General features: G+C 38.2%; 1 protein-coding gene across 7 annotated transcripts in view; it reads left to right on the plus strand.

Annotated features, from left to right (window-relative positions):
* Positions 1-12786, plus strand: part of AKAP11 (A-kinase anchoring protein 11) — a 48173-nt gene extending 35387 nt beyond the window's left edge. For 4 of the 7 annotated variants that reach the window (XM_026493332.4, XM_044381835.3, XM_057308414.1 and 1 more), the window contains exons 9-13: positions 2433-2516; positions 3301-3347; positions 4475-4552; positions 6242-6402; positions 8785-12786. In XM_026493332.4, coding sequence (XP_026349117.3) covers positions 2433-2516; positions 3301-3347; positions 4475-4552; positions 6242-6402; positions 8785-8925 — 511 coding nt within the window. In that variant the 3' untranslated portion in view covers positions 8926-12786. The remainder of the gene's footprint in view (positions 1-2432; positions 2517-3300; positions 3348-4474; positions 4553-6241; positions 6403-8784) is intronic. The other 3 variants (XM_026493333.4, XM_026493334.4, XM_026493335.4) reach the window with 3 other exon arrangements.
* Positions 12787-15361: the final 2575 nt, after the last annotated feature.

The following is a 15361-nucleotide window of genomic DNA, read 5'->3' on the forward strand; positions in this document are numbered from 1 at the left end:
AGATGGGACTGGGCTTGCGGAGTTTTTGAGATAACATTTATGAGATATGTCAAAATTGATAGTAGTCTTCATGTGACTGAAAAGCACGATAAAGAGTCTTAGCCCTTGACCCCTATTGCCTCGAGGTACGCCTGCTCCAGACCTAGGAAATACGAAAAGATGGAAAACACACAGATAGGGATAGCTAGGTAGGCAACAGGAAAAGATTTAAAAGAAGATGATGGAAGCAGGGCAGTGTTCAAGAATGAAATATATGGGGGCGCCTGGGTGGCACAGCGGTTAAGCGTCTGCCTTCGGCTCAGGGTGTGATCCCGGCGATCTGGGATCGAGCCCCACATCAGGCTCCTCCGCTATGAGCCTGCTTCTTCCTCTCCCACTCCCCCTGCTTGTGTTCCCTCTCTCGCTGCGGTCTCTCTCTCTGTCAAATAAATAAATAAAATCTTTAAAAAAAAAAAAAAGAATGAAATATGGGAACACTGTTAAGTGAAGAAATTAAGTTGTTTTATGTTGGGTTAGTGGAGGACGATTGTACCTCCCAGTTTGCTCGGGACAGTCCTCATTTACTTCCGCTGCTCTGGTGTACTTTAATAAGTACTTCTTTTGTTGCCAAAAGTGTCCTGGTTAGATGGAGAATTATACAGGCACCCTAGTTAGAAGTGACGTTTTATTAATAACTGACTTGACATCTGACCCATTTTGAGGGGCAAAAGGAAGGGGGAATGAGGTTGAATCTTTAGTCTTTACATTTTTTTGGCATTATTTCTTTGCCTGTTCACCTAAACTTTAGGGATGGATTTTGATTAATTGAAAGGAGGAATCATTACTGTTGTCAGGTTGTAGGTAAGAATTTTAATTTTGTAATATTTTTCTTTGTTTAGAAAATCATTCTACTAGGGGGCGCCTGGGTGGCACAGCGGTTGGGCGTCTGCCTTCGACTCAGGGCGTGATCCCGGCGTTATGGGATCGAGCCCCACATCAGGCTCCTCCGCTGTGAGCCTGCTTCTCCCTCTCCCACTCCCCCTGCTTGTGTTCCCTCTTTCGCTGGCTGTCTCTATCTCTGTCAAATAAATAAATAAAATCTTAAAAAAAAAAAAAAGAAAAAGAAAATCATTCTACTAATAGAGATAAATGCAATGTTTGAGATCCTCAATTTTTCCTTTCAGTCTGGCTCACAGCTGTCTGTCCATTCTGTATTTCCGTGTTTTCCCATCTTTGGTTTGTCTGACAGCAGGCTACATAGGCGAAACTCTGGCTGTTTTCATGGTTTTATAACAGAGCTGTATTTGTTTGAACATAGGTTGAAAAGGCACTGCTCAGTTTTAACTTTTCTAACACAGTATAGTTTGTGACAGTTTGCTAGTGCCAGAGTAAATATGGATATGCAAGTTACTGAAATTGCTTGGAAACTCTTTAGAACTTTTAAATAATCATCCTTTTTTTGGTAACCTTGTCAACATTTACTGATGCACAGAAGATGATTTTGTGTTAATTCACTTTTTAGAACCAAAATTTTGGTTTGTGTATATATTAATTTTTATAATTGCCTAGCCTAATGTGGGGAAATATAAGCTGCTTATCACTGCAAACTAATGTGCTTACTAATTATGTTAATGATTAGAATTTTAAGTTGCATGTTTAGGTTTTAATCTGAAAAATTAAATTTTGTTTCTGAACATAGTTGCTTTTTGTTTCTTACTGCTTTGCCGCAGTTTTAGAACATAGTTGCTTTCTTCTTTTGATTAGGTAGTTTAAGAAGGTATCTGTGTGGCGTTAGTGACTGGCCCACAAGACAGGTGTATTAAGCCTTGGTTACTCAATATTCTGAAGAAAATGTATGTTATTTGCCACCTACTGAATTATACATAACGTATGAAGTGAAGGTAATTGACATAATAAGAGTACTTTGAAATCAGAAATCATCTTTTCTCCAAGTAGTTAGAAAAGGTCTATTTGGGACTATGTTTTGGTGCCTATCATTTCATTCCCGCCCCCCAAATCCATCAGTGTTTGCATTGTCTAAAGAGCTGAGAGAATGTTAATCTGTGGTCTTTTTAAAATTTTACCTAAACTGAAGAGTATTGGCTTTTTACAAATTATATCCCAAGATTTGCCATAGACGTTAATTTAATCATTGAAACTTCTTATTTTATGCATTCATTTGCTGTCCTAAAAGTCATTCTGTTGTGTTCATATTAAAATAAATATAAATTGAGATTAATTTTCCTGATCGATGGAGGACAAGTAAGAAAACTCCCAAATGTCTGAAGCCGTCCAGTAGCAGTGATGGTCTCTCTACCTCTGCGGATGGCCCGCTCCACTGGGCAGCTTCCGAACCTCCCACTTACCACTGACAGAAGCTGTTCCAAGGAAAACCAAGGTGGTCTTTACTATTCATTTTCTGGTTCAGCTCTGTTCTTTTCTTCTTCTGGCAGTAATGGTAACAGCAGTAGCTGGAGCAGTCTTGGTTTAGAAGGAGATTTGTATGAGGACAATTTATCCTTTCCAACATCAGAAAGGTTGGTCCAGTCCAGAAACTTACAAACTGATGAGTCTTTCACACTAATGCATGATGTCATGTTCTTAAAAGAACATGGGTTACAGTGCCAATATGTATCAATCTGCTCTTCTCCTATGTTTGGACATGATTCTGCTTGATAATTTACATCTAATGAAAAAATTCAATTATGCTAAGATACAACTGACATCTAATTGCAAAATGTGTTACATCCATGCATGTGTTGCTCTGCTTGCTACTTTTCATCCTACCAATTATTATTTCATTAAAAAGAGCTTGCTTCCTACAGGATTTCTGGTTTTTGTTGCTGCTGTTTTGTTTTTGTATGTAATATTATTTCATATATAAGAAGAGTGTAGGAAAAATGTATTTTTATTGTGTTAAAAATATGTGCATGCCATCAGCAGAGGCATTAATAAATAATTATTCATGGCATTCTATGCTAATTCAAATGCTGTGTTATCCAGAACAAAATTAGTAGACTATTTTAGCTTTAAATTCTTTGAAATTAAATTTTATCCTGAAATTACTTGGTGTTCTCTATCACGGTAAGGGAGAACTTCATAGTTATTGATGACCTGTCTAGGCATCATTTACAAGTCAGATTTTAATATGAAATGGTGTGAGAAGCAAAGCTTCCTTTTTTATTGTCATTTCTTCCCTTTTTAAATGTCATATATCATATTGTAACATTCACTCTTTAACACATTTTAAGAATTGGTTTTAATACCATTATTGATTAAAGCTTTTTTTTTTTAAATGCTCCTGCTCTTTTATTCGAGAAGTGATGGGCCAGATGATAAGGATGAAGAACATGAGGACGCTGGAGAAGGTAACTGACAGTTTGTTTCGTAAAGTGTTTGCATGTTTTTTTGTATAAGGTTTCCTAGAAGAGTCTTCACCTTGTGTGATTTCATCACTGAAGCTCCACGTTATCACAAAATCAGGGTATTAACATTACAAATCATCGTATTGATGATTGAACTAACATTGAACTAATGTATCTAGTGGCAGGTCCTTTTTTGAACCATTTGTACCATTTGATTGGTGTAAAGACTGAACTACTTTAAAAGGATTATTCAATGATTTGAGAGGGAAATTTATGATAATCTCTCTATAATTATCATTTTCTAAACATAAAGCCCTTACATTATAAGATACAATTTATTTTAATTATGGCATGTGCCCTAGTTTTTTCCTTCCAAACTAGTAACCTCTTGAATTAGTGTTTAATGTTGATCTTACATAAATTAGTAAGTAAAAATTAAAAGATATTTTAAATTCTCAGTTCTGTTCCTAAACTCACAAGTATACGTATTTGAAGAAAGTATTCCATTCTTCCTTTGATGAACATTGTTCCAAATATGTAAATACTAGATACCATTGGTCACAGTGTTCTGGGCCATGATTTATAATCCTTAATTGAAATATTACAATGAGTGAATGTAGAAACTTTCCATGTTGAAGCTGAATTTTCATTGTATTTAGATGGCTTATTTTTTTAAATTATGTAAATACCAATAAAGTTTTCTATAGAGTGACACCTAAAAATATTCATACTGTTTGAGATATTTGTTTTTGAACTAGTGCTTTTTTTCATCATTTCTTTAGAAGTGGGCAAACAGAAAATCGCCCAGATGAATTTCTTGAAATGTACTTTAGAACACCTGAATGTCCGATTAGTTTTATCGCCATTTATACCTTTCTTATTCAGGGAAGTGTCATGTACTGGTTTCTGAGTTAAAATCCTCAGACTTAAGGTGATTATTTTTTAGTCCCAGTGCTTCTGCTAAGTAGACACTTTTTTTTTTAAGCAAACATTCTTCATATAGGACTTGTAGCAGTAAGTTTTTGTCATCAGATATGAAGTAGGGGTGGGGCAATATTCGTAGAGTTACAGATAGGCGAGGTAATGTTTGTTTTCTTTTTCTTGACTAAAAGAGTGTTGACTTTCTCTAGGAAAGTTGTGTCCCTTTCCCCAAATAATGCCTGTGAGCAAAGTTGTTCCAAAGGCTGTACATGGTTTAAATGCATGTGGTGAGTATTTTCTCTAATGAACTAGTCATTACTTAACTGACTTTACTGAGGACGATTAAGAAGATACAAGTTAATATAAATATGAAATTGATCTTAAAAATTTACTTTTGGCACTAGCAAACTTTTTAGGATTTCTTTTGTGAGTGGCTAGAAATCAGATGAATTATATGTAGATACATGTCACTTCTCAGCTTTCAAGATCATAGGCATCTCATTATAGAGAAAATTGTGGCCAGCTTTGAAACTTGGTAAATTAGGAATTGGTAAATTAGGAGAGATTTATGGGTTTATAGAAAGATTCAAAGTTATGGAAGTCCTAAGGCAACAAACCTCATTTTGTTGTATTTTTAGTTGCAGGAGGTCAGCCACTTGCCTCTTCCCAGGTGTTGAGTGACCTCTCCTAGGCCAGGTACCAGGAGCCCCAAACTGAAAAAGCCAGTAATACAGAGAAGTCTCGGGTCACTTGGCTTCCAACCCCGTGACCTCTGCAGTATTTACAAAATGGCCCAGAGACCATGTCTGGTTTCATAGTGCACCAGACCCATTTTTGACTGAGAGTCGGTATGGGGAGAGGAGGGAAAAGGCAGTACGTTTAACTGAAGAGAATGACGTGGATCCGTTTTTTAAATGAAAAAATTAGGGACCAACACAAATCCTAAAAATGATTAGTAGTGGTCTAGAATGCCCTGCAAACTGTAAAAAATAATCAGGGACATTGGCCAACAAATTTCCATGACTGGTACAAATTGGCGTGATGTCTGCCAGCATGCCGGCTGCTCACCTGTTGTGTGGGAGGGCCCTTGTCTCCACTCTGCCTTTTGCTCAGCCATCATTAAACAGGAGTGGTAAACACATGATATCAGTCCACAGGTCATTAGTTTTATAGTCCACAGCGATTCATCCTTCTTTATGTTGAGAACATAATTTTCATTAAAAAAAATGAAATTCGAGAGCAATATCTTATTTATAAAGGGGTATACCAGAAAATTCCCTGGTCTGGCTTTTGGGATGTAAGTGGCTGCATGTGACATCCCCCCCCCCGCTTTTGCCTGAAGAATGAAGTGATAAAGATCATGGAGGCATGGAGCCAGACTGTGTGTTCATATCCTGGCCCAGCTACTTCTCTCCCTGCCTCACATCCCTTACCTGTAAATGGAGATGATGGTAGTTCTCGCTTCACTGGATATGTGTGAGGGTTCCAGGAGTTTGTATATGGGAAGGGCTTAGAACAATACTTAGGACGTAATATGCCCTTTACAAGTGTTCGTTGCTTCTGTTACTTCTCTTAGTTCAAGAAGCTTTCTTCAAGTCCATTTAATATATTTATTTGAGATTTATATTTTGATTGTAGTCATGGCTTTTATAGTTTTGTTTCTCTTTCTTTACCTGTAGATCGTGTTTTGACACAGATTATGGTATTTACAGTGATTGATACTCAGTGCCTCAAAACAGAGTTTTGGACTTGTGCTCTCAGTAGGTGATCAACAGTATTCCTTTGTTGTAGAATTATTTTGCCCTTTCAAGTAAGTGTTTTGGTTGTGTTGAGGTGAGGATAAGAAAAGACAGATTTTTTTCCCAGCATTCATTGGAATCTTAAGGAATGGAAAATATTTCTCTATCCTTGGAAACCGGAGTATTGAGAGTTGAATTGATGAGTTTCACTTTATACTGTTTAAATGTAAATATTAGGTTTGGAGCAAGACAGAAAGATTCTGCTCATTACAAATATCGACATGGAGCCGTGCACAGTAGACCCCCAGCTAAGGATTATTCTTCAGTGGCTTGTTGCTTCTGAGGCCGAAGTGGCAGAACTTTATCTTCATGACTCTGCAAAGAAGGAATTCATACAAGTAAGTACCTGCCTTACAGGGTGGTTGTAAGGACACGTTTAACCAAATACGATGTTCTGTGTCACGTGGTTGATCTAGTAAGATGCCCCTTGATAGCAGAGTGGGTAAGTGCTTATGTCCAGAGTGGGTCAGGATGTCGGCTCTGCCAGTCTAGTCGTCTAACCTTGGGCAGGCTTACTGGTCAGTTTCCTTTTCTGCACTATGAAAATGAGTAGAGAGGTTACCTTATAGAGGTTTGTGAGAATTAAACATAATACTGTAAAAAAAAAATTGCTCGATCTAGTGCCTGGCACGTCCTAAGTACTCAAAGTTAGGTGCTATTAATAAACATGTGTTCATATGAAAAGATTGAGTTATTCTTTCTTTTAAATTGGTTCATAATTATGCCTGGTAATTAGTATGTCTCCTAGTCTGTTAACCAGTCTTACTAGTGGGAGAAACTAGCATACTCAAAAGCTATGAAGGTTTAAACATCTTATAAGGAACCACAGACCACTTTGAGTATTTTGTAGGGTTCCAAGACAGAACATTCACATTCGATGCATTAATTGGGTGTTTTTATTGAGAACTTAACTGTGTGCCAAGCACCTTGTTAGTCCACATTTTTATTTTATAGTCTTAAGGTTTTTGCCCCCAGATCTTCATTATCAGAATTTTGATTTAATCTTGTTATAGGGTATAAAATAGTTCAATGAATAACAGTGTAAATTGATCTGTAACAAAAAAGGAACAGTTCAGTTACTCTTGATTCCTGGTTCAGAATTTACAAAGATATTGTTGAAAGAAGTATGTGAAAAAGATATTCAGTAAAAATAACTTTTTTTTGTATTTGGTTGTTGGTTTTTTCTTGGACTTTTTGGATTTTTCTAGTTTAGGTTTCTGTTTTTGTGAAGAAGGAGAAAATAAGACAAAGTGCTCCTCAAGAAATGAGTTATCTAGGAGAAGGAGTGGGTAGGAAAGGTGTTAGAACTCTCTGGAAGGAGGCAGACATTTTCAAGTCATTTAGTCTTGAACAAAAGGAGGGCTAAGGAAGACCTTAGGTAGAGCTGAGCATGCGTGTGGTGGTGCTTGGTGCTCAACCCCAAGTAACGTAGGAAAACATTCTGGAAATTCCTCAAAAAGTTAAACCATAGCAATTCCACTCCTACGTATATACCCAAGAGGAATGAAAATGTATGTCCCTGGCAACATTATTCATACGAGGCCAGAAGTGGAAACATCCCAGAATGGATAAATAAAATGTGGTTTATCTGTGCAGTGGAATACTATCTGTCAGTAAAAAGGAAGGAAGTACATACATGCTACGCCATGGAGGAACCTCGAAGTCACATTAGGTGGAAGAAACTGGTCACCAGAGACTGTATATTTCATACTTACATGAAATGGCCAACATGGGCAAATCTCTAGAGACTGAAGTGGATTAGTGATTGCGTAGAGTTGAGGGGTTTGGGAGAAATGGGGAGTGTTTACTAATGGGTAGAGCTTTCCTTTTGTTCTGGGAAACCTGTTCTAACAGTGATTGTGGTGATGGTTGCATTCAACTCGGTGACTATACTAAAAATCGTTGATTAAGTAAGTACTCTTTAAATGGATGAATTGTTTGGTCTGTGAATTATCTCTGTAAGGCTGTATTTAACAAGGCTAAGCATATTTACATTACAAAATTGAAGTAGTTTTTACAGAACTAAACAAAAAAATGATGGAAGACATGTTCTGATTCTGGTGACAATGGAGTTTATTTAAACCTGTATTTATTTACTTTTTTTTTTAAATTGAGGTATTATTGAAATACATTAGTTTCAGGTATACAACATAATTCAATATTTGTATATATTGTGAAATGATCACCACAATATTTACTTACTTTTTTGGTTGTTTTTTGTTGAAACATTAACGTTTCTTAACTTAGAAAGCCATGTTTCCATTGAGGCCAGACCGTGTATTCCAGAAAAAAGCCACACTACATACTGTGGAAGGAAAAGTCCACATCCTTCTATTAAGATTGACATTGTCTTTATTATTTTATGTTCCTAATTGAGGGTGTGACAGATGTATTTAGGTCAAGAGTTTCGTGTAGAAATGGAGACTCGACTCCCTCACAGACTCTCAGGTGGGTGAGTTTTGTGCAGTTCCGTCTCCAGCAGTCCTGAAGTGTCATTCTCTGGAGGAGATGTGTTTGTCGAGGGCAGGAAGGAAGAAATGTGTAATTTGCGTAGAAGGGTGGTAATTTAGGGGAAAGACCTCGTCATAAAACTGGGAAATAATATTTTACTGCAGACAGCAAGAATCTTACAGTCCCCTGATACTAAAACTAAGACTGGAAACTTTGTTGTCATGAGATTGATTTCGGTTAATGTGGGACATGCCTTTCCTTCTTCCTAGCTCTCCCGCCGGCTGCAAGGAAAGGGCTGGAAGGTGGGGGACGTGCTGCGGGCCGTGCTGCGGTACTACGAAGCGCGGGCCGAGCCGGCCGCCCCCGCGAGCTGCCAGTCGCTGTTTGATTGGCTCTTGGAGACCGCGTAGTAGGAGCCCGCAGCCCTGCGTCGCCCGCGCGAGCTGCCAGTCGCTGTTTGATTGGCTCTTGGAGACCGCGTAGTAGGAGCCCGCGGCCCTGCGTCGCCCCGCGCGGGAGGGAGGAAACGCAGGAAGATGCGGAGGGTAAACTGAATACTAGCACGGACAGTGAACCGGGAGGGCAGTAAATGGAGCTTTTTAAGCGCCTTCGGTCATCCCACGTGTATATAGTTCATACTTTTGTAATCTGTCAAATACTCTCTTCATCATTCTTCTATACACGTGCGTAATGTGTTGAGACCCCAAGAACGTTGATTTGAAGGAAGGTCTGACCAGGAGGTTTTCAGGGACGCGGACTGACAGCATTCTTTTTGCATCCGAATAGTGCTGCTACAAACCACGCTGAGGTGGCTGAGGATAGGTTCCAGGGACGAAGCCTTAGAATTCTGCTCCTTTGCAAACAAATGCTATTCTGTTGAGAACTAAACTGACAAAAGAGCTTTGAGGCTAATGGGTTCCCCACCCCTCTACCTGCCCCATAGAAAGTCAATTTTATTTTCATAGCTCGGCGCTTGGTAGTGTTTTGAATCCCCCAAACTATTTAATTTCTTAGAAACATATTAGTATTTTAGGTTTCTATAAATACCATAAATGATAGTTTCTCCAGCCTTTCATCAAATGACTTATTTGCTAATGTTGCCAATCCAACTGGCATGAAAATGAGAGAGAGAGAGAGAGTGTGTGTGTGTGTCTGTGTGTGTGTGTGTGTGTAAAGGAGTACTTTAGCCTTGCCTAGTGGGTTTGTGCCCTTTTTTATTTTACTGTTTTCTTGGTTAGAAACCCACTGTTCACATTTAAAGGTGCTTTAAAATAAAATGTCTATGAAGATTTGCAGTAAGAATTTTTATTTCTTTTTTTGACTATTTTGGGTCCCTGACTTATCCTGTAAATGAGAATAAATTTAGGTGCAAAACATGTTAAAATTTTAAAAATTAATGTGGAAATGCATATAGAGAAACCCAGTAATGATTTTCATTGTTGAATTTTTGAAAAAAAAAAACCCACAAAACTCTCTGCTTAGCAAGGATAAGCTTTTTCTAGAAAAAGAGGGTATTCCCAGCTCCCCCCCCCCCAATAAAATGGTATCTGTTCTGTTTTGTAAAGCCGTCTGACATGAGTTTTCTGGGCTCTGTGTTTTCTACTACTTTGTCTTTAGAAACTGCAGGTTGACTTGAATAGAGGACCGAGACTGTGTCTTGGTGTTGGTTCTTCCATTAGCGTCAGTCTAGAGTAAATCACTTTTTGTTGGGGGCTTTGGCTTTGTTCCATTACATTTTCTTTTTTCCTGAGCACTGACTGTTCTGGAAGCTGCACAAAGTGTAGAAGACATAGCACCCACCGAGGGGCAAGGAATAAGGCACTTACATTAATTTGAATTAATCATTATGGTAGAGAAATATATTTTATAACGAGAGAGTAAAATTTGCTTTTTAAGAAAAATGCCAAAAGCTATACTTAAATATTTTGAAGTTACAGTGTAAATTTTGGGTTTTCTCAATTTAAGATAAAGAAATAGAGCAAGCCTTAAAAATAAATTTTCCTAAAGTTCTTCAAGTATTTTTTAAGGTGGAGAAATGCAGGAAATCTATATAGCCAGAACGGTTTCCGTCTTCAGCTTCTCAGAACTTGAGATGCAGCAGCACTGGACCGGGTTTATACACGCTAGGAACTGGGGTGTTGATTAGAACATGGATTAAGTGGTTATTAAGTTTAGATTGAATTTTTACAAGTATATAACTATCAAGTTGTGTTTAGTAACTTCGATACATGTACCGATTTGATTAACAGCAAATTGAGTTCTGAATTTCTTTTAAACTAAAGTGAAGATATATTCGTTTTGTAAAACTTTCTGTGCTTGAAAATGTTTCTATCTCTTAGGGTAATAATCATTTTGAAGTAAGATTTTCCTCCTGTCCTTGTTTTCCCTGCATTTACCTGGAGCTGTGCTGGACTCGGAGTTCCTTTATGTAGCCACTACGTCATGACAGACCAGTCTTTAGGTGTTAGCATGTGTGGTAAGAATCCTAATGGAACTCTACCCTTGTATAGTTTAGGGACGTAGAGAAAAATATTAAGTATTGGCAGATGTAAGAAGAAGCGTGAGTAAAGCTCCTTATATGGAGAGAAGGATCTTTTAATCAAGTCCAGTCTAAACTTACTTTCTTTAAAGGCACTTTGTGATTATTCCAAAGACCTCTTACGTCTGTTTGGTTGCTTGGTCTTCAGAACAGCCCTGTTTGTTGAGAGAACCCCCCCCACCCCCTCTCATTTTATTAAACATCTACTTGACGTATTTATATTATAACATTGTAATCTTGCCATTCTGTGCATTTTGGCCTTTATGAAATTACCATGTCTTATTCAGAACTGTTAAAGTTGTGATGTGCATTGAGTTGAATTCTCTGTTTATCAATTTCAGAACCCTTGAAGGATCTTGGGAAAGAAAGCGAATGAGGCCTGTGATAAGGGTTTTTTTAAAAACATTATTTTTGACTGAAATGCAGCAGTTCTTTCATATTCTTCTTTTCCCAAGCCAAGTTTAAATTACATTTATATTTTGGAGATTATTAATGTTGATTTTGAAAATATTTCCTGATTTATACAAAATGAATGATTCATTTATAAATTACAGAAGAAAATTAAAATACCTATTGGGATGGTTGATAGAATTTTAATGGAGTAATAAAACCTTTGAGAGTATTCAGTCAGTGAATACGTGTGATAACATCTTTATACTTTGAAAAATGTTCCACTTACCCTTTCAGATATTTGATGTGAATTCAATTCATAATACTTCCATTTTGCTTAAATAAGGGTTTTATGTTGCTGGTAGGAGAATTTAATTACTTATTAAATGTACCATGTATAAAGTGAAAGATCATTTATCCACATGGCTTTGACATCCGTGCACATTTCCTAAATGCAAAACTTAACCCTGACTCATCATTGGAGTCCAGACTCAAGATGTCTTCTTAGTTAATTATTTAGCTAATAGTATTCTTTCACAATTAACTATCAATTTCCCATCAGTATGTTGCTTTAAATTTTATATTTCCCAAAGGAAACTCTACACAGTTAAAAAAATATATATTAATGCATCCACACTCAGGGTGTAGGGAAGATACTTTTCCATTTAAAACCCTGCCCACCTGTCACCAGCACAAGACAATTCGAGCTTCAGTGGGTATTCTGTGATTATACTAAAGTGAAATGCATTTTTTTTTTTTCAGTTTTAGCAAAAGACCCCATGCGCACTTACCCCCTTGCTGTATTCCTGCTCTGAAGAGCCGGGTGCAGCGTTGGTCACTCTCGTCACTTTATTTATTTATTATTATTGTTTTTTTACCATCCATGTACATTCCTTTCACACGGGCAGAATTGCAGTTCTAGAAGTCCATTGTTTGTTTTTGTTGTAATGTTTGAATATTATTTAATACCGGGTTTTAATATTGCTGGATTTGCTAACTTTGGTTACTTGTGCCGTGTTTAAAGTAATTCACATTCTTGTTTAATATATATATATAGCAAAAGCAGCTTTGAGTAATTGTAGCTGTTTATTTGTGTGGAATTACTATAGTAAGATCTTGTATAACAATAACTTTTTTTGGCTTTTCTGTCCTTTGATACGTTCATTTACCAAAATATGAACTTCAGGATGCACTCTTTTGTTTTTGCAGTGGCTCAAAATAAACATTTCAGAAACTACCTTTGTAATCATTTGCAATTAATTGTTCTTTTATCTTTTATGAATTGTTTGTGAGCTTTCCTCTCCCAACTAAGAATTCTCCAATAAACGTAAGAGATGCCTGGCCTCAGTTTCCTTCTGTAACATCTTGTTAACTATTCTGTCCTGAACTAAACAAAGGCATATGAGCAGAACTGCCACGACAGAAGACGCATCAGATGATCTCCATGCTTCTAAAATCGTTTCTGAGAACTGGGGAAGCTAGGTATTTTTAACCAGACACTGGATTCTAGCTATATATTCAGGTGCCTTTGAATGCTGACATGCGTGACTCGAAGGGCTGTCTGCCAACGAAGGGCTGTTTTGCACTTGAGTGCCAAGTAGAATATTATGGTGGTGTGCTGGGACATTGTTCCGGCCCGGATGCGGGACTCCTTCCGTATCCGTACCTCCGTCATGCCACGTAGCATCAGGCACTTAAAAGTTGGGTGCTCGTTGTTTGTTGCTAATGGAATATGACTTGTCTTAAGTATGTAAAGCCCAGAAATTAGGGAATGATTTTCTAGCTTTGTGCGTATGTTGCAAAATACTAGGAAATAATGATCGTAAACAGGGCCTTGGGTATGAGTGGATCCCAGATACCAAGAAAACAATTCAAAAATGCTGAGAAAAAGTAAGCAAGATTCCTTAGCCTGGAATTCCACAAAGGAAAAAGGGCTCAAAAGGAACAGGAATTTGTGACAAACGGCATTTGAACAATTTTGCACGTTGGGATCATTTACAATCTGTGTCTTAGCTGGGATAGTGAGGAGGATGGGGAACAGGACTGGAAGAGTTAGCTCAGATTTTTTTCAAAGTGGGGAAGATGGGGAGAAGTCACGTATCCTAGGAGGAACAAGCTCTTGGTGCTATTGTGCAAAGAAGGGTAAGAATAAAAAAATCTAAGCTTTTTGCTGCGTTGTGTTTACAGCGGGAACAATGCATGTGTGAAGCTCACTCCTAGGGAACGTGGTGGCGTTCTTTTCTCCTTTGTAGGTTTTGTAATCACCTGTTTTACTTTAGTGCTCTAGGGCAAGGAGGATAATATTCTAGATTGGAAAGAGATTTAAAAAAATTTTTTTTCAGAGAGAATCGAAGCCCCACATTTGACTTTTTAGGGGCCCCCTCTTTTAAACGGACAGCTAAATAGACTTCTGAGCCTCGAAGTCTATTAAATGATCCCTGTGAACTAAATCCTGTCCGTTGAAATGCTTTGGCCCAATGTGAGATCGTTATCAACACTTGAAGATGGCACATTTGAATATGTTTTGAATTTCAGCTTCTCTTGAAAAACTGGAAGCTCTGCAACACTGGCCTCCTCCTGTGTGGCGACAGTTTGGCAGGTGCTGAATAACGATGGCCCCTTCAGTCCGGGCTTAGTAGGGTTTTTTTCCCTCTGGCATGACCTGTTCCATCCACTTTGCCCATCTTAGAATTGACCAAGTTTCAGTTTTCTGCCATCATACAGAATGGGGTAGAAATAGAGACGAAGTTATCAATAAGAAATCAATTCTATTTCTTAGACACCTGAATTGGAGGCTTTAAGACCTCATACAACCAACACCTCCTTTAGAAATGATGTCTCAGGGGCATCTGGGGGGCTCAGTTGGTTAAGGAAGGGTCTGACTCTCAGTTTTCTGCTCAGGTCATGTTGTCAGGGTCCGGAGATTGAGTCCCCGTGTCTGGTTCTGCGCTCAGCAGGGAGCCCACTTCTCCCTCTCCCTCTCCGCCTCTCCCTGCTTGTGCTCTCTCTCTAAATCTTTTTTATTTTTTTTAAGAATTGGCTCACATGTTATGAAAGCTGACAAATTCAAAATATGCAGGGTAGGCAGCAGGCTGGAGACCCAGGGAAGAGCCAATAATACAGCTCGTATCTGAAGGCAGTCTGCTGGAAAAATTCCCTCTTTCCTAGGGGACGTTGGTCCTTTTTTTCTTAAAACCTTTAACTGATTGGGTGAGGCCCACCCATGTAATGGAGAATAATCCTCTTTATTCACAATCTACTGATTTAAATTGTTTATCTCATCTGAAAAATACCTTTGTAGCAACACCCAGATGTGTTCGACCAAACCTCTGACACTGTGGCCTAGCCAAGTCGGCACATAAAATTAACCATCACTCTGAGCTTAGGGGCCCGGTCAAAGTGAAGACCCCAAAGGGCTATTCCCACAATATAAAAGTGAACTTGGGAGGGTGGAAAATAATCACAACTCTCCCACCCTGGGGATTGGAAGAAAACTGACCTGTTCCAGATGTTAGTATTATGAAGCACAGAATATAAAGTAGTTGTGTTAGATACAAAGAGGGAAGCTTAAATATAACACGGAATGTCTCCACATCCACTAGGATGGAATAATGAAAAAAGGTGAACAATAACAAGCGTTGGCAAGGATGTGAAGAAATCGGGGCTTTTATACACCGCTGGTGGGAATTTAGTGAGGCAGCCACTTTGAGCCAGTTTGACAGTTCCTCAAGAAAGTAAGACAGTTACCATATGAACCAACAGTTCCACTCCTAAGGATATGAGAAACTTGTACAAAAACACGTCTGCACAAAAACTTGTACCAGAACGTTCATAGCATTATTCATAATAGCCCCGAAGTGGAAGGGACTCACATGTCAATCAACTGATAAACAAAATGTGGTTTATGAATATGGAAG

The sequence above is a fragment of the Ursus arctos genome, unplaced genomic scaffold (genome assembly GCF_023065955.2).
Source record: "Ursus arctos isolate Adak ecotype North America unplaced genomic scaffold, UrsArc2.0 scaffold_10, whole genome shotgun sequence".
NCBI classification, from domain to species: Eukaryota; Metazoa; Chordata; class Mammalia; order Carnivora; family Ursidae; genus Ursus; species Ursus arctos.